Consider the following 17,720-nt stretch of genomic DNA (forward strand, 5'->3'; position numbering starts at 1 on the left):
GAGAGGAAGAGGGGAAGAAAGAGAGAGAGAGAGCGAGAGAAGAGAGGAGAGAGAAGAAAGTGAGGAGAGAGATACAGACAGAGAGAGAGAGAGAGACAAAGTCAGAGATACAGAGAGAGAGAGAGAAGCCGAGGCAGAGGCAAAGAGACAGTAAATGTGTGTACCGGTCCGACGCGGTGAATGATGACATCACGGACCTCCACCCAGCCTTTGAGTGACAGGACCTCAAACAAAGCCAGCATGGCATTACCCACATTGTCAAAATTAAAGTTGCGAGGGTTGGCCCTGAAAAAAAAGTATTATAATTAAAACATACTTTATGTAGTGAGTAGAACTATAGTAATGACACCATCATTACTCATGGTCCTGGAGGGCTACAGTGTGTGCAAGGTTTAGTGCCAGCCCAGCACTATATATGTTTCAGCCAATCCTAATCACTCACCACACTCTTGGCACCCAGAAGCCAGGCTTCTTCTCTCCTGGTCTTAGTTTGAGATTGAGGTTTTTAGACACACTCACGTTGATCCGGAAGATTCCATGGCAGTCCTCCTACAAACAACAAGAGAGCACAGATGTCACTACACCATGCAAATTGAATGGGTAGAATGGACAGACAGTAGATGGTACGAGATGTCATAATGACAATGTTCTGATTTAAATCAGATTTTCTGGTTTCATTAATATCAAATAACTACATTACAACAATTTTTTTTTAGGAATCCATCATTTAAAATAGTACGTCCAATATGGCCATTGCTTTTAATGTAAATTTCTGCTCTTCTATGTTTGGAAAATCAATTTTATAAATAGCTTGGTCGTACCCGAAGGAATACGTGGGGGTCATTGCACTTGGCTAGTTTTCCAGCAAAGAGCTGGACGCCGAAGCTTGCAAACACCAGCATTAGTGTCAGGAGCAGGATGGAGACCTATAACACACACAGACACATTCAAGTAAAAAGGAAGAAATGGAAACCTGTGTGTGTGTGTGTGTGTGTGTGTGTGTGTGTGTGTGTGTGTGTGTGTGTGTGTGTGTGTGTGTGTGTGTGTGTGTCTGTGTGTGTGTGTCTGTGTGTGTCTGTGTGTGTCTGTGTGTGTTAGATCAATAGAGGGTTATAGACAGCCAGGGCTTTCCCACGCAGTCAAATAGCCTCTGGGCTGCTGGGCAGATCTGTAGGGTGTGAGAGAACACAGAGCGCAGGGGAAACCTCACATTCAGCATCTTACAGTAATCTACTGTACAAAGTTAGGTCAAACTTTGTCAAAATAATCACTTCATGTCTCTGTGTCTCATATGGAGCATTTCCACAATCAGGCTTAGCTCCAGAGTTTGGTCCAAAATGTATCCACTGTGTATACATGTAAAGTGTATGCGAGTGTTTTTACTTAGTGTGGTTCAACTGTCCACAATGGGCCTGATCCAGAGTTGAGATGAGCACAGACCACTCAGACTATAGCATAAGTCATTAATTGATGTCAATGGAAACTTGAGTTAAGCAGGTGGAGCTCAAGTAAGAATGTGGCTCAATGCACATGTAATTGTGCATTCATGTGCATGTCTGTCTGTCTGAGTATGTGTATGCTTACAAGCCTGTGTATGTGTCTCTTAGTGTGTGCATCTACAAGTGCACGTTTTCACACCATGTGTGCGTGCTTGTGTGGCCACCACTAACCAGGAAAATCTCCTTGAAACCCTTGATGACCTCCCGCACCACCTTCCTCATCTGGGGCACCAGTTTAAAGATGCGAAGGGGGCGAAGACACCTCAGCATCATCAGCAGCTGAGCCCCAGACTCCGGAGGCACGTTAGGAGGCAGCCAACACAGGAAGATCAGACTACACTGGAAGAGAGAAAGAAAGGAAGGGAGAGAGGGAGGGAGAGGAAAAGGAAGATGATGGAGAGAATGAAAAAGGGGGAGGGAGAGAGAGGAAGAAGGAGGAAGAGGGGAGGAGATGGTGGGGAGGGAGGGAGGTCATTAGAAACGCAGGTCCTGACCTGACCTTTCTAATCAAACAGTAAAATGACAAAGCCCATCGGACACACTGCGTTGCCCTTTGCATGCTATACAAAGCTAAGAACACACTCATTTAACACCACTCATTTTAACTACACCATCCCACAGGCCCTCTGGCAGTAACATTGTCAATTGACACCTATAGAACAAAACTCATTTAGGTACTAGGAGGCAACAGAGCTAGGCAGGCAGGGAGGTGAGCCCCCCCCCCATAAGTAATGGTAAGGTAAACACTGGACCACTATCTGTGTGGAGTGTGCCTGTCAGAGCTATTACAATTCAATTCTCTCCCGTCTCTCATCCAATTATATCATCTATATGCAAATTATATTCCCAAACAAGAAAGGGAAGAGTTGTTTTGAAAGACGGCCTAAAAAAACTAAGAGCTCACAAAAAAACAAGAAAATAAATTATGATAGACGCATCCCGACGAAATGAAGTTGATCATCAGTCATTAAAAAGCTATCTTCAAAAGTTTCACTGTGTCATCTTCCCGAACTCATTAGCAATAGCGTTAATCAAACAGAGTCTGCTTATTCTCACATGAAGAATGTATCTTTTCATTATTCTAACAAAAGGCATATTATGTCCACTCCAAAGTCACATGGAATACCCTTTATGGGAGACAGAGAGCGAGAAAAGGGGTCTAGAAACATCAAGGTGTATTCTAGAGGAATATACTTTACTTGGAAAGCCAGTCAGAGACCATCCTTTCTTTAGGTAAATATCAAAAACATTCTGTAAGAATCTCCCGTTGCAACATTTCCCCTAAGCTGGCAAAACTGGTTGCAATTACATATTGTGATACCTGATGCGTTGTGAGCTTTCTGGCGCAAAGTGGCTGCCGTGGCATCACCCATATATTGGGTGGTTGAGGTGAGTTTTCCACATACAATGTCAAGTTCTTTGATTATCAGTAAAAAAGTGCTATATGAATCCAAATCCATGAACTTACGAGGTAGATGAAGATGTCCATGACTCCTCCAAAGTCTCTGATGACGGCTGTAGGAGTAAAGAACAGGCCGTCCGCCATGATCTTCAGGTTCAGCTCGATACTCATGAAGATGACAAAGACATACTCTCCTATCTGAAACACACCAGACATTAAGCTCCAATAAATATTTTATTTATTTATTCATTCAACCTTTATGTATTCAGGTTGAAGCCTTGTCCTCATCATCTCTACACTATAAAATCCCCATCAGAGAAGCCTTTGAATGACCCTTTTTGGTTGCAGGTACATGGAACCCAAAAGGGTTCTCCTATGGGCCCAGCCAAAGAACCCTTTTAGTGTGTAGACCCTCATCTCTGGGGCCAGGTTAAAGTTAGCAGCACAAAAAAGTTGCACAGTACGTAACTCTGTACAATAAGTTGTATCTACTGAACAATAACATATAAAAAAAAAAATATTTAAAAAAAAAATGAACCACGGGAAAAGAGTCCTCCATTCGCTACTCAAGTGCATTGATGACATGTATTTCTCTCCGCTGCCTCTGTTTCGAGACAGGGGCATGATAATGGTCCATTCTAAATCAAAACAAATTTCACACATACAGTGCCTTGCGAAAGTATTCGCCCCCCTTGAACTTTGCGACCTTTTGCCACATTTCAGGCTTCAAACATAAAGATATAAAACTGTATTTTTTTGTGAAGAATCAACAACAAGTGGGACACAATCATGAAGTGGAACGACATTTATTGGATATTTCAAACTTTTTTAACAAATCAAAAACTGAAAAATTGGGCGTGCAAAATTATTCAGCCCCCTTAAGTTAATACTTTGTAGCGCCACCTTTTGCTGCGATTACAGCTGTAAGTCGCTTGGGGTATGTCTCTATCAGTTTTCCACATCGAGAGACTGAAATTTTTTCCCATTCCTCCTTGCAAAACAGCTCGATCTCAGTGAGGTTGGATGGAGAGCATTTGTGAACAGCAGTTTTCAGTTCTTTCCACAGATTCTCGATTGGATTCAGGTCTGGACTTTGACTTGGCCATTCTAACACCTGGATATGTTTATTTTGAACCATTCCATTGTAGATTTTGCTTTATGTTTTGGATCATTGTCTTGTTGGAAGACAAATCTCCGTCCCAGTCTCAGGTCTTTTGCAGACTCCATCAGGTTTTCTTCCAGAATGGTCCTGTTATTTGGCTCCATCCATCTTCCCATCAATTTTAACCATCTTCCCTGTCCCTGCTGAAGAAAAGCAGGCCCAAACCATGATGCTGCCACCACCATGTTTGACAGTGGGGATGGTGTGTTCAGGGTGATGGGCTGTGTTGCTTTTACGCCAAACATAACGTTTTGCATTGTTGCCAAAAAGTTCAATTTTGGTTTCATCTGACCAGAGCACCTTCTTCCACATGTTTGGTGTGTCTCCCAGGTGGCTTGTGGCAAACTTTAAACAACACTTTTTATGGATATCTTTAAGAAATGGCTTTCTTCTTGCCACTCTTCCATAAAGGCCAGATTTGTGCAATATACGACTGATTGTTGTCCTATGGACAGAGTCTCCCACCTCAGCTGTAGATCTCTGCAGTTCATCCAGAGTGATCATGGGCCTCTTGGCTGCATCTCTGATCAGTCTTCTCCTTGTATGAGCTGAAAGATTAGAGGGACGGCCAGGTCTTGGTAGATTTGCAGTGGTCTGATACTCCTTCCATTTCAATATTATCGCTTGCACAGTGCTCCTTGGGATGTTTAAAGCTTGGGAAATCTTTTTGTATCCAAATCCGGCTTTAAACTTCTTCACAACAGTATCTCGGACCTGCCTGGTGTGTTCCTTGTTCTTCATGATGCTCTCTGCGCTTTTAACGGACCTCTGAGACTATCACAGTGCAGGTGCATTTATACGGAGACTTGATTACACACAGGTGGATTGTATTTATCATCATTAGTCATTTAGGTCAACATTGGATCATTCAGAGATCCTCACTGAACTTCTGGAGAGAGTTTGCTGCACTGAAAGTAAAGGGGCTGAATAATTTTGCACGCCGAATTTTTCAGTTTTTGATTTGTTAAAAAAGTGAGAAATATCAAAAAAATGTCGTTCCACTTCATGATTGTGTCCCACTTGTTGTTGATTCTTCACAAAAAAAATACAGTTTTATATCTTTATGTTTGAAGCCTGAAATGTGGCAAAAGGTCGCAAAGTTCAAGGGGGCCGAATACTTTCGCAAGGCACTGTAGCTACCAAGCTAGTTAATGTTAGCCAGTTAGCTTGGTAGCTTGACTGTTGTTGTTATGTCAGAACGCTCGGATCAAGCCTACTCCTCGGCCAGAGCTTCCAGTGTGCTCTCTGAACGCTCCGAGAGCGAAATGCTCTGAATTTACGAACTGACAATCTGACAACGCTCTGAGTTTACGAACACCCAGAGCGCACTCTGGCACCCCAGATTGAATTTATGAATACACCTGTAGTATAAACCAGTCTTTAGTCTTGAAATCTTTGGCTGTTAAGTAAATGGCCTCACCTGTGAATCCTTAAAGAAATGGGTGGGGCTTAAGAGGGTGTGAACGATGCTGAATGGGTGTAGACAAAGAAGAGCTCTCCAGTAGGTTTACTAAAATATTCAAGGGCCGTTTTCTCAAAAGTGAGGTTACAAGTTTATCAACTTTCGAAGCAGAATTACTTTCTCATTGTTCCTCAACTGTAGTGTATGATATGCCATTTCATAGCTCTGAGTCTCTACTTTTATCTAATGTAAAAAACACAATTTCAAATTTTGCTACATAAGACAGAATCAAGCCGGTAGGTCATGTATGTCCATTAATCCATTCCTCCATCCTTCCTCCAACCCACTCATCCATTTATTTTTCTGTGCATCCTATTGTTTCTCATCTAGCCAGTGGTCACCAACTGGTCGATCTTTAAGGCATTCCTAGTCGATCACCAAACATTTCTGTAAAAAAGCCAAAGATAAAGGCTTGCACTCCTTTCTTTGCTAGGCGATAGGTGCACTTGATTCAGATGCCTTGCGCACCATCAAAGTGTCCCCATTCTGAAGCATTTAATTTGTCTGAAAAGACAAACTCCATCTACCTGATGGACCAGGAGATCTGTGGCTAAATCAAGTGCGCCTGTTGCACTGGCTAATCGGATAGCTCAAATCACCGTGCCTACAGCTTCCTCGACCCTGGCCACAGCAAAGTGAACCTACATGAGATTTCATAAGTTTTAAAACCATGACCAGAGAGAGACTGTTATAGAATATAGCAAAGAGCTGCTGTTTTTATGAGCCAGTTCATGTGTAAGTTTATTCAGCACTGTCAACAATGTTTTTAATCAACACTATTACAAAATATAAAACACTCTTTTCCCCACTCGCGCTGCAGCTGCAATGACCTTGCATTATTATTAGCAGCTCGTCGTGTTTATTTTAATATCGAGGAATATTTCACTTTCTTTGGACATAGGAACAACATGAATTTGTGCATGAGGCAGATGCAACTCGAGTTTCGCCGTAGAAGACGGTGTCTCTGGTCAGTCTCACCGGAGGAAAGGAAGGAGGGAGCAGGGACCGTGAGATGCGGACCCTCTGTCTAGTCAGTCTCACCGGAGGAAAGGAAGGAGAGAGCAGGGACTGTGAGAGGCGGTGTCTCTGGTCAGTCTCACCAAAGGAAAGGAAGGAGAGAGCAGGGACCGTGGGAGGCGGGTGTCTCACCGGCAGGGACCATGGGAGGCGGTGTCTCTCAGTCCCAAAGGAAAGGAAGGAGAGCAGGGACCAGGGACCTCTGTCTGGTCAGTCTCACCGGAGGAAAGGAAGAGCAGGGACCGTGAGAGGCGGACCCTCTGTCTGGTCAGTCTCACCGGAGGAAAGGAAAAGAGCAGGGACCAGTCCCACCAGAGGAAAGGAAGGAGAGAGCAGGGACCAGAGGCGGACCCTCTGTCTGGTCAGTCCCACCGGAGGAAAAAGGAGAGAGCAGGGACCGTGAGAGGCGGACCCTCTGTCTGGTCAGTCTCACCGGAGGAAAGGAAGGAGAGAGCAGGGACCGTGGGAGGCGGACCCTCTGTCTGGTCAGTCTCACCGGAGGAAAGGAAGGAGAGAGCAGGGACCGTGAGAGGCGGACCCTCTGTCTGGTCAGTCTCACCGGAGGAAAGGAAGGAGAGAGCAGGGACCGTGAGAGGCGGACCCTCTGTCTGGTCAGTCTCACCGGAGGAAAGGAAGGAGAGAGCAGGGACCGTGAGAGGCGGTGTCTCTGGTCAGTCTCACCGGAGGAAAGGAAGGACCATGAGAGACGGACCCTCTGCTGCTCTCTCTCTCCCTCTGCTGAGACTAATGCCGTGTTCAAAACAACTAGGTTCTCAGTAAAAAACGAGATCCGACTGGGAAAAATAGTTTTGAACGGTCATCCAACTCGGAATTCTCAGTCGGAAACTCTGGCATCTTTCTAGAGCTCTGACTTTTCCGACCTGACGATCACCGACGTCCTGATTTCACCGTTTTTTTTTAGCTCCCAGCACCATGACTATCAGATGCAGGTTCCATAAGTCCAGTAAAATACAAAATCAAATTATTAGCAATTATTTAAATTTATGCTCAGCTGTGCCTCACAAGTGCTAAACCAACTGATCTATTTTGTTATCAAAGCTGGTGTTTTGAAATATAATATGGTCTGAGAAGAACAATATTTACAGGCTAGGCCAACTGCACAAATCTCATTCCTAAATAACTGTTTTTATTAGGTTAAAGTCATTCTGAGCGGTAGATCTCGGCTTGCTTTTTGACTGTGAAAGTGATCTTGACTCAGAAAAGGTTGGTGACCACTTGTCTACACAGTATGCAGTGAGTGTGTGCGTGTGTGTCGCGCGGTGGACATGGATGGCAGCTACAGTATATCAGTTACCTGTAGAGTGGGTACATGCATGACCCTGGTGAAAGGAGACTCAAACATCATGGAGATACAGGAGCAGATGGTCACTACGATCATCACCCAGTCCAGATAGGTGACCAGCCCCAGGAGATCACTGAGGAATAAAGAACACATACAGGCACACAACACACACACACAGGCATAAGCACACACTAGTTTAGTAAGGAACACACACATGCAGATCCTTAGTAGACCCATCACTGCAGTGTGAGTTGTAAGTGGGCCATGCTACTTTGTTTCAGTTCTGATGAAATATGACTTATATAAAACCTCACACACAGACTCCATAATGAGTGGGATCATCTAAGGACTGTGATGGAGTGTGCATGCCTGAGTGTGTGTGTTCGCGTTGTTGCACATATGCATAGCTTGTGTTATGTGTCTGTATGCTAATGCGTGCATTGCGTGTGCTTGTGCTCGTGCATGTATCCGGCCGCACTGCAGCCCTACAGCACCATCCCAGCTAGATCTATATGAAAGTCCCCTGGCACCCAGATAGAAATGAATTTCTCTCTTTGTTTGATAATCAGAGCTGGAAGCCTGGGAACCTGGGCAGAACTCCAATCAGTTTATGCAATGTTAAAAACCTATTTCACAACTTTTTAGTTTTTGCAATCTTCATCCTTCATACGGGATTGGTATTGTTTTTAGATAAATAACAAGACAGAATAAGAGAAACAACCCGATTATGCAATATTTACCCATCAACAATGGGAGTAGAAGACTTACTAAAGCTGGTGGTATTTGGAGTTCACCGCTCCTGTTATTGGATCTGTTTTGGATCTGGACAAATGGACAAACAAATAGACATGAAAACAGATGATATTTTCTTTTCATAGCATGTGTTGCTAAAACAGTTTGGGTAGCACTTTACATTGCAGCACAGAATACATGGGTATTAGCAAAGTAATAGAGTGCCTTGAGCTATAGTAAATATGAATGTTTTTCATTGTTAGAGCCTTGTTCTTGAACACTTCTGCCTTGGTCGGTGCGCACCCCTCCTCTTTTCAATTTTTTGCTGACATGCAAGTCCCCCTAAGTGCTAAACTTATTACAACTCATCCGAAGACATTGTGCCGGTTTAACATGCTATTGCAATCATTGCCTGTGATTGGCTTGCCCTTAGATGTTAGACACCATATGAGTCTACAGCAATGAATGTATATATGAATGGACGAAGCCATCGATCACATGACACCATTCATTCCTATGTACAGACTCAATAGTTTCCCAAGTTTCAAGTGTTATTGTCACGTGCACAAGTACAGTGAAATGTCTTTCTTGCGAGCTCTTTCCCAACAATGCAGTAATCAATATCAGTAGTACTACAAAATAATGTAAAGTAGAACAAAAACGTACAATAAATATACATAAAAAGAACACAACCCTGTATATAGTAAGTAATATATATACAGGGTCAGTGCCAAGACCATATCTACATGTGCAGGGACACTGGAGTTGTAAGGGTAGATATGTAATTTTAATGGCGTCAGACCAAGGCTCTGTGTCTGTCCTCATGCTCCTAGACCTTAGTGGCGCTTTCATATAATTGATTACCACATTCTTTTGGAGAGACTGGATACCCTAATTGGTTTATGCAGACAAGTTCTTGACTAGTTTAGATCCTATCTGTCAGAAAGATATCAGTTTGTCTTTGTGGATGTTTTGTCCTCTGACAAAACAATCGTACGTTTCGGTGTTCCTAAAGGTTCCGTTCTAGGACCACTATTGTTTTCACTATATACAGTGCATTCAGAAAGTATTCACACCCCTTAACTTTTTCCACATTTTGTTGTGTTACAGCATTTATAATGGCTTAAATTAAGATTGTGTGTCACTAGCCTACACACAATACCCCATAATGTCAAAGGGGAAGTATGTTTTATTTTTATTTTTATGTTGACAAATTAATTAAAAATGAAAAGCTGAAATGTCTTGAGTCAGTAAGTATTCAACCTCTTCGTTATGGCAAGCCTAAATACATTCAGGAGTAAGAATTTGCTTAATGTGTCAAAATCAAAATAAAGCAGACATTGAATATCCCTTTAAGCATTGTGTAGTTATTTATTACACTTTGGGTGGTGTATCAATACACCCAGTCACGACAAAGATACATCAGTCTTTCCTAACTCAGTTCCCGGAGAGAAAGGAAACCGCTCAGGGATTTCACCATGGGGCCAATGGTGACTTTAAAACAGTTACACACACAAGACGCAGGCCTCATTTTGTTCCTAGAATTTCTAAGCAAACAACTGGAGGCAGGGCTTTCCCCTATAGGGTTTCTCTATAAGCACTTTATGACAACTGTTGATGAAAAAGCGTTATAAATACATTTGATTGATTGCTGTAAGGTAAGGTGACTAGTAGTGATATGCTTTCCCCCCCTTTCAGGACGATTTGATACCTATCTAGATAAAGGGAGCTACGATATCATACAGGAATGAAGCGTATTAGTTTGCGTATTCCATTTCAAATTAAAATCTGCTGCTGATGAGGTGGGCCTCTCTGAGCTAGATTTGTCTGAGCTGACTTCTGTGTTTGTGTGTGTTAGATCAATAGAGGGTTATAGACAGCCAGGGCTTTCCCACGCAGTCAAAAAGCCTCTGGGCTGCTGGGCAGATCTGTAGGGTGTGAGAGAACACAGAGGGCAGGGGAAACCTCACACTCAGCATCTTACTGTAACAATTTATGCCTATGGTGTATGTACTGTGTGTGTACGTACTGTGTATGTGTGTGTGTATAAACTGTGTGTGTGTGTGTGTATGTACTGTGTGTGTGTGTGCGTGTGTATGTACTGTGTGTGTGTTTGCACTGTGTGTGTGTGTGTGTATGTACTGTGAGTGTACTGTGTGTGTGTTTGTGTGTGTGTGTGCGTGCGTGTGTGTATGTACTGTGTGTGTACTGTGTGCATGATGTATGTATGTATGTCTATGGTGTGTATACTATGTAGGCACCTGATCTGTGCCATAAGGGATACTAGGTATCTACCACCCCACTACTACTATCAGATTAGGGAGGGCAATGTAGTCTATGTTTTTTGTCTTTGGTTCCGAAATTACCATCACCCACTAATTAACTTGTCATTTTTGCAGATTAAGTGTTTGAGCTAGTAATCTATCAATATTTATTGTTTACAAATTAGCTGTGACATATTCAATTAATATGTAGCACAACTTTGAATTTCACCCTGATCTCAATACCAAATGGTTTTGACCATTTGGACATTTTTTGTGAGCTTCTTCCCACTTTGGCCATGCAGTGCGCCTCGCAAAAGTGATTCCTCATTATGAAATGAACTTTACCCTGTATGTCAAAAAATTACCATATACACTGATTGTTTAAAGCAAAACTACCATAACTATTGCTGATGGTGAACCTGAACAATTTAAAAAGTGTAGCTTACTTTTTCAATAGTGCATAGATACTAATAACCCAGCAAATTACATTGTCACTCAACTGTCACTCAACTAATAAAGCCTAATATTGCGCAAGCCATTTTAGCATTTGAACAGACCGCCTACCTCGCACTCTTCAGAGCGGAGCTGGGCAAAGTGTGAGGTCTGACTAGGCTACTGATATTCCCTAGGTGTGTTTGGCATGCTAAATTACTAGGTATTTTCAGAAGGTAGAAAGAAAGAGCCCAAAACATTTCTTATTTGCGATACGCATCGTTTGAAACTATTTTCTGACCGATGCATGCTACATTTGGATCGGTATCTTAAACATTTGAATCAGGGACTGTATCAGTGAATCGTTACATCCCTAGCGACTAGGCATCAGGATTATGATAAACAGAGTAGCAGTAGCGCATATGATGATTGTATGTGTGTGGGTGTGCGTGTGTATTGTCAGTATGAATGTGTCTGCGTTTTATGTGTGTGAGCAAATTAATTGTGTGTATGTGTGTGTGTGTGTGTGTGACTGGGTGGAGTCCTGTGAGTGTGAATAGTCAGTGCAAAAATAATCCATTAAATAAAAGGGTCAATGCAGATAGTCAATTGAATAGATAGTCCATTAAGAGCATTGAAGCCAAAGTAAGTCGGTTAAGATGGCGTCTCATGGAGACATAACACAGTTTAAGCTACTCCAGGAACCCTCTTATTGAGTAACTCAAGTTGAAGTCCGACCAGGGTACTGCAGGCTGCCATTAGCAACTCAATTATCCTTATAACTCTTTCTGTGTGCGATTGAAAAATAGTCAGTTCAAGGACCATCTGGTGTAATAGAAACAATTATTGGCACCATGATTGTCTTGTACATTTGTTATATTTATACAATGATTGCCATTTTTCTATTCAGTATAACGGGGGATCCTGTTTTCTGAAAATAATGCCTGCAGTACCGTGGTCTGCCTTGAACTTTCGTGGGGGCAGTCGTTCTCCTCTGGTCTACAGCCTCAGAGCAATTAATCGTCTTTACTTACGCATTGAAGCGTGCCCGCACTACAGTCCTACAGAAGTTTCTGAAGCGGTGCTCTCTCCCCACAATGAAGAGAGGTTTGTCAAAGTAAGGATGGTTCTCCCTCAGTTCCTCTTCCTGGACCTTGCTGCTCACACACACACACACACGCACAAACAAAGTTACACACACACACACACACACACAAAATGTAAACAGACACAATGATTACAACACATAGGTAACACAGGAAAATAAGACATGATCATTTCATTATGTCCTTAAAATGCTGGGTAATTTGTCAAACAAATAATGGAGCAAACTTCAAAGGTTCAAGGGTGGAGCAAAGGACTTAAGTTGCTAAGAGTGGGAAGATATGAAACGGTTGCTAAGAGTGGGAAGATATGAAACGGTTGCTAAGAGTGGGAAGATATGAAACAGTTGCTAAGAGTGGGAAGATATGAAACGGTTGCTAAGAGTGGGAAGATATGAAACGGTTGCTAAGAGTGGGAAGATATGAAACAGTTGCTAAGAGTGGGAAGATATGAAACAGTTGCTAAGAGTGGGAAGATATGAAACGGTTGCTAAGAGTGGGAAGATACGAAACAGTTGCTAAGAGTGGGAAAATATGAAACGGTTGCTAAGAGTGGGAAGATATGAAACAGTTGCTAAGAGTGGGAAGATATGAAACGGTTGCTAAGAGTGGGAAGATATGAAACGGTTGCTAAGAGTGGGAAGATATGAAACGGTTGCTAAGAGTGGGAAGATATGAAAGGGTTGTAGATTGATGATTGACTGTAAATTGGTGAGTGGCCTGTTCTGTGTTTCTTTACTGGGCACAACACCCTGTGTGTGCGTGTGTGTGTCTGTATGTGTGTGTGTGAGAGAGTTGTGTGTGTGTGTGCATGTGCGTGTGTGTGTATACCGCTTCATCTCGGCCTGCTCCTTCTTCTCCTGGATCATCTTGATCTCACTATCTTCTCGCTGGGCGTTACGATAACGCACTGTACTGGAATGCTACAAGGGAGAGGAAAGAAGGGTCAGGGTGTGTGTGAGTGTGTGACATTTTGCTATGTCTAGGGGTCCTAGCCTGACTACCTGCTCCATAACCTGATATAACTGTGTGTATGAGGCGTGAAAGTAAGAGTGAGTGGACCGGTGTTGAATGCATGTCCTAGGGTGGTAGTGTACTTACCTGGTGCCAGTGCGATCTCTGCTCTGACTCTCGCTAGTCGGCCAGCCAAAGCAGCATGCAATGTTCATGGTGACAAAATAATAATAATATGTACAAAAAGAAACAAAAATGCATGCCATGACAAAAGGTAAGATGCCAATCACCCACACCACACCCACATACGTACACAAAGTAATTATTAGTGATGGGCACCAATATGGAACATGATATCAGTTTGCATTAATAACATTGCAACTGTGTGGACTTCCACGGCTTTGTGAACTCCAGACAACTTCTTGCTGATTGGGGCATGTGTGAATGTTCTGGTGGCCTAACCTACCCAACAATTTGAAGCCCATTGATGGCCAATCAGCAGGCAACTAAATATGTCTGCAGGAAAAGTAATGTATGTTCTTTTACAGAATAGTGTAGGTAAACAGTACACCGATATCACTGATCAAGTCTGCAGGAAAAGTAATGTATGTTCTTTTACAGAATAGTGTAGGTAAACAGTACACCGATATCACTGATCAAGTCTGCAGGAAAAGTAATGTATGTTCTTTTACAGAATAGTGTAGGTAAACAGTACACCGATATCACTGATCAAGTCTTACTGGCGCTCGCCAAGCATCTGGCCTTGGGCTGTTGCCCACTAGGGATGGGATGTGGAAATGTAAGTGTCCTTTTCAACTAAGCATTAAATACCTCCATTATTAACAATGTGTGTGTGTGTGTGTGTGCGTTTCTCACATCTTGTGTGAGTGTCTCCAGGGACTTTCCTCTGCTGATCCTCTGACTAGTGGAGCCATGTCTCAGAGACCTGGAGAGAGCACAGGGTCAAAGGACATAGCTTTGAAATATACCATTGGTGTGAGATTGTGTGTGTGTGTATATGTGCATGGTGTACATGCTTGTCTGCTTTTGCATGCACATCAGTGTGCGCGTGTGTGTGTGTGCCCGTGCGTGAGTACACATGCTTGTGTGTGTACCTGCGTTCTTGGCGTATATGGTGTTGGACACTGAGGATGGAGCGCTCTTTCAGTGGTTGGCCCTCAAAGGATCCACTCAGCATACGCTGTCTGGTACAAGCCCTGAAACACACAGAACAGGAGACACATTCACAGCACAGTGCAAATACACACAACATAGTCAAAATAGACCAAAAATAGATAGTGATGGGGCCTCGAAGTTAAAGAGAATGGATGGTAAGAGGAGGGTTGCCGGTTCGAATCCCTGAACTGACAGGGAGAAATCTGCAGGGAGTGAGCTGGCACTTGGAGAGTTAACGACTTCAATATCCCATATACTTCATACTGCCATTGTGCCCTTGAACAAGGCACTTAAACGCTAAAAGCTACAGGGGCAGTCCCAGCCTGTGATGTGTGTTGTGTGTCAGGTTGGGTACTTTGACAGCAAAACATGAAGAATATCCATGCAACTACACCTCTCTTCCTCCCCTCAGCAGTCATACAGGCTATTCATCCAAAGCAGGCCCTATTCACATTATCATTCTATATTAGTTACTCTGGCGATTAGGACATCCTGTTTATGTGAGGTAATTGCAGTGTCATGTTCCAGAACCCAGCTAATGACTAACTGGACTTCAGTAGTGTGTGTGTCTGTGTGTTGCTTGTGAGTGTGTGAGAAGGAGCGTGTGATTGAGAAAGATAGAGAGAGAGAGAGAGGGTGGGCGGGCCAGACGATACATGTGATGACTTCAGATGTAGTGTCTGTTTGGCAGCTTAGGAGAAAGAGAGGAAGGAACACACGCACACACATTAGTCTGGCTAATCTACCGCCGTGCCAGATGTTTAATCCTCCAATTACTAGATCACACAGGTGAATCTGTCAGGAGGGTGTGTGTGTCTGTGTGTGGGCGCGCGCGTGTGTGCTCGTGTGTGAGTACATGTGCTTGTGTATGTACAAGACCTGCGTTCTTGGCGTATGTGGTGTTGGACACTGGGGATGGAGCGCTTTCAGTAGTTGGCCCTCAAAGTATCCACTCAGCATTAGCTGTTTGGTACAAGCCATGTGTGTACATGTTTGTGAAGGTAATGCATGCCAGAGAAATAATGGCAATGCTCTGCTGTGTTCCATTTGACTCAGAATTGTATTTGTAATATCAGCGGTTAATCAGGCTTTTTAATTTGTGGGTCAGAAGTACTACACGATTATACGATTTCTCTATAATGGCAATTGATACAGAAAACCAGTGGAAATACACAAAAACAATTTTTAACACTTTTTTTAAAGGTTGCATACATTAAGCAATTATTATCAGCATAGATTAAGCATTCACAGCATATTCATGAAGGTGTAATTAACATTGATAAATACCTTTAAAGGAATGTCTCAATCAACAAATTTCTATGAAGGTTGAATGTTGAGAAACATTCACAGGAATTTAAGTTCTAAAAATAGTCTGTCTAGGAAATCAGGCACTTCCAAAATGAAACATTGGTTCACAAAAATATTGTTCTCATATATTAATGTTATTTAACATTGAAAATCATAGAAATGTGCCATTTTGAGGGCAGTAACTCACACATTTAACATTTAGGTTGTTATTACGAAGTATTTAGTGATGTTCTATAATTTCATGTCTATTGACTGCGGTGGAGGCTCCTCAGAGGAGGAAGGGAGAACAATCCTACTCAGTAAAACATAAAAAAGTTATCCTTTTTAGATAAAACTATACTACATTGTATTTATTTTTCATTTTTTTATTTCACCTTTATTGAACCAGGTAGGCCAGTTAAGAACAAGTTCTCATTTACAACTGCGACCTGGCCAAGATAAAGCAAAGCAGTAAGACAAAAACAACAACACAGAGATACACATGGGAAAAACAAATGTACAGTCAATAACAATATAGAAAAAATCTGTTTACAGAGTGTGCAAATGAAGTAAGGAGGTAAGGCAATAAATAGGCCAACTGGTGTACAAAAGAGCAGAAAAACAAAAACAAATATGGGGATGAGGTAGGTAGTTGGTCGGATGGTCTATTTACAAATGGGCTGTGTACAGCTGCAACGATCGGTAAGCTGCTCTGACAGCTGACGCTAAAAGTTAGTGAGGGAGATATGTCGCCAACTTCAGTGATTTTTGCAATTCGTTCCAGTCATTGGCAGCAGCGAACTGGAAGGAAAGGCAGCCAAAGGAGGAGTTGGCTTTGGAGATGACCAGTGAAATATACCTGCTGGAGCGCGTACTATGGGTGGGTGTTGCTATGGTGACCAGTGAGCTGAGACAAGGCGGGGCTTTACCTAGCAAAGACTTATAGATGACCTGGAGCCAGTGGGTTTGGCGACGAATATGTAGCGAGGACCAGCCAACGACAGCGTACAGTTCGCAGTGGTGGGTAGTATATGGGGCTTTGGTGACAAAACGGATGGCACTGTGATAGACTGCATCCAATTTGCTGAGTAGAATGTTGGAGGCTATTTTGTAAATGACATTGCCGAAGTCGAGGATCGGTAGGATAGTCAGTTTTACGAGGGTATGTTTGGAAGCATGCGTGAAAGAGGCTTTGTTGCGAAATAGGAAGCCAATTCTAGATTTAACTTTGGATTGGAGATGCTTAATGTGAGTCTGGAAGGAGAGTTTACAGTCTAGCCAAACACCTAGGTATTTGTAGTTGTCCACATATTCTAAGTCAGAACTGTCCAGAGTAGTGATGCTGAGCCCTAGGACCATGCCCCAGGACTACCTGACATGATGACTCCTTGCTGTCCCCAGTCCACCTGACCGTGCTGCTGCTCCAGTTTCAACTGTTCTGCCTTATTATTATTCGACCATGCTGGTCATTTATGAACATTTGAACATCTTGGCCATGTTCTGTTATAATCTCCACCCGGCACAGCCAGAAGAGGACTGGCCACCCCACATAGCCTGGTTCCTCTCTAGGTTTCTTCCTAGGGAGTTTTTCCTAGCCACCGTGCTTCTACACCTGCATTGCTTGCTGTTTGGGGTTTTAGGCTGAGTTTCTGTACAGCACTTTGAGATATCAGCTGATGTACGAAGGGCTATATAAATAAATTTGATTTGATTTAGTGATGCAAGTCGTGCGGGTGGGTAGCGATCGGTTGCATTGAAAAGCAGTTGGAGCCACGGAAGGAGTGTTGTATGGAGTTGAAGCTTGTGTGGAGGTTTGTTAACACAGTGTCCAAAGAAGGGCCAGATGCACACAGAATGGTGTCGTCTGCGTAGAGGTGGATCCGAGAATCACCCGCAAAAAGAGCAACATCATTGATATATATACAGG

The 17,720-nt window shown here is 42.9% G+C and overlaps 1 protein-coding gene across 3 annotated transcripts in view; it reads right to left on the reverse strand.

Moving 5' to 3' along the window:
* Positions 1-17,720, reverse strand: part of nalcn (sodium leak channel, non-selective) — a 277,670-nt gene that overhangs the window by 29,087 nt on the left and 230,863 nt on the right. For 2 of the 3 annotated variants that reach the window (XM_024388657.2, XM_024388656.2), the window contains 12 exons: positions 14,446-14,547; positions 14,207-14,276; positions 13,478-13,510; positions 13,208-13,299; positions 12,308-12,430; positions 8,614-8,667; positions 7,858-7,978; positions 2,968-3,099; positions 1,671-1,838; positions 822-926; positions 443-549; positions 165-285 (listed from right to left, as the gene is read on the reverse strand). In XM_024388657.2, the coding sequence (XP_024244425.1) occupies positions 165-285; positions 443-549; positions 822-926; positions 1,671-1,838; positions 2,968-3,099; positions 7,858-7,978; positions 8,614-8,667; positions 12,308-12,430; positions 13,208-13,299; positions 13,478-13,510; positions 14,207-14,276; positions 14,446-14,547 (1,228 nt within the window). The remainder of the gene's footprint in view (positions 1-164; positions 286-442; positions 550-821; positions 927-1,670; positions 1,839-2,967; positions 3,100-7,857; positions 7,979-8,613; positions 8,668-12,307; positions 12,431-13,207; positions 13,300-13,477; positions 13,511-14,206; positions 14,277-14,445; positions 14,548-17,720) is intronic. The other variant, XM_042306734.1, reaches the window with a different exon arrangement.

Source organism: Oncorhynchus tshawytscha, linkage group LG26 (assembly GCF_018296145.1).
Source record: "Oncorhynchus tshawytscha isolate Ot180627B linkage group LG26, Otsh_v2.0, whole genome shotgun sequence".
NCBI classification, from domain to species: domain Eukaryota; kingdom Metazoa; phylum Chordata; class Actinopteri; order Salmoniformes; family Salmonidae; genus Oncorhynchus; species Oncorhynchus tshawytscha.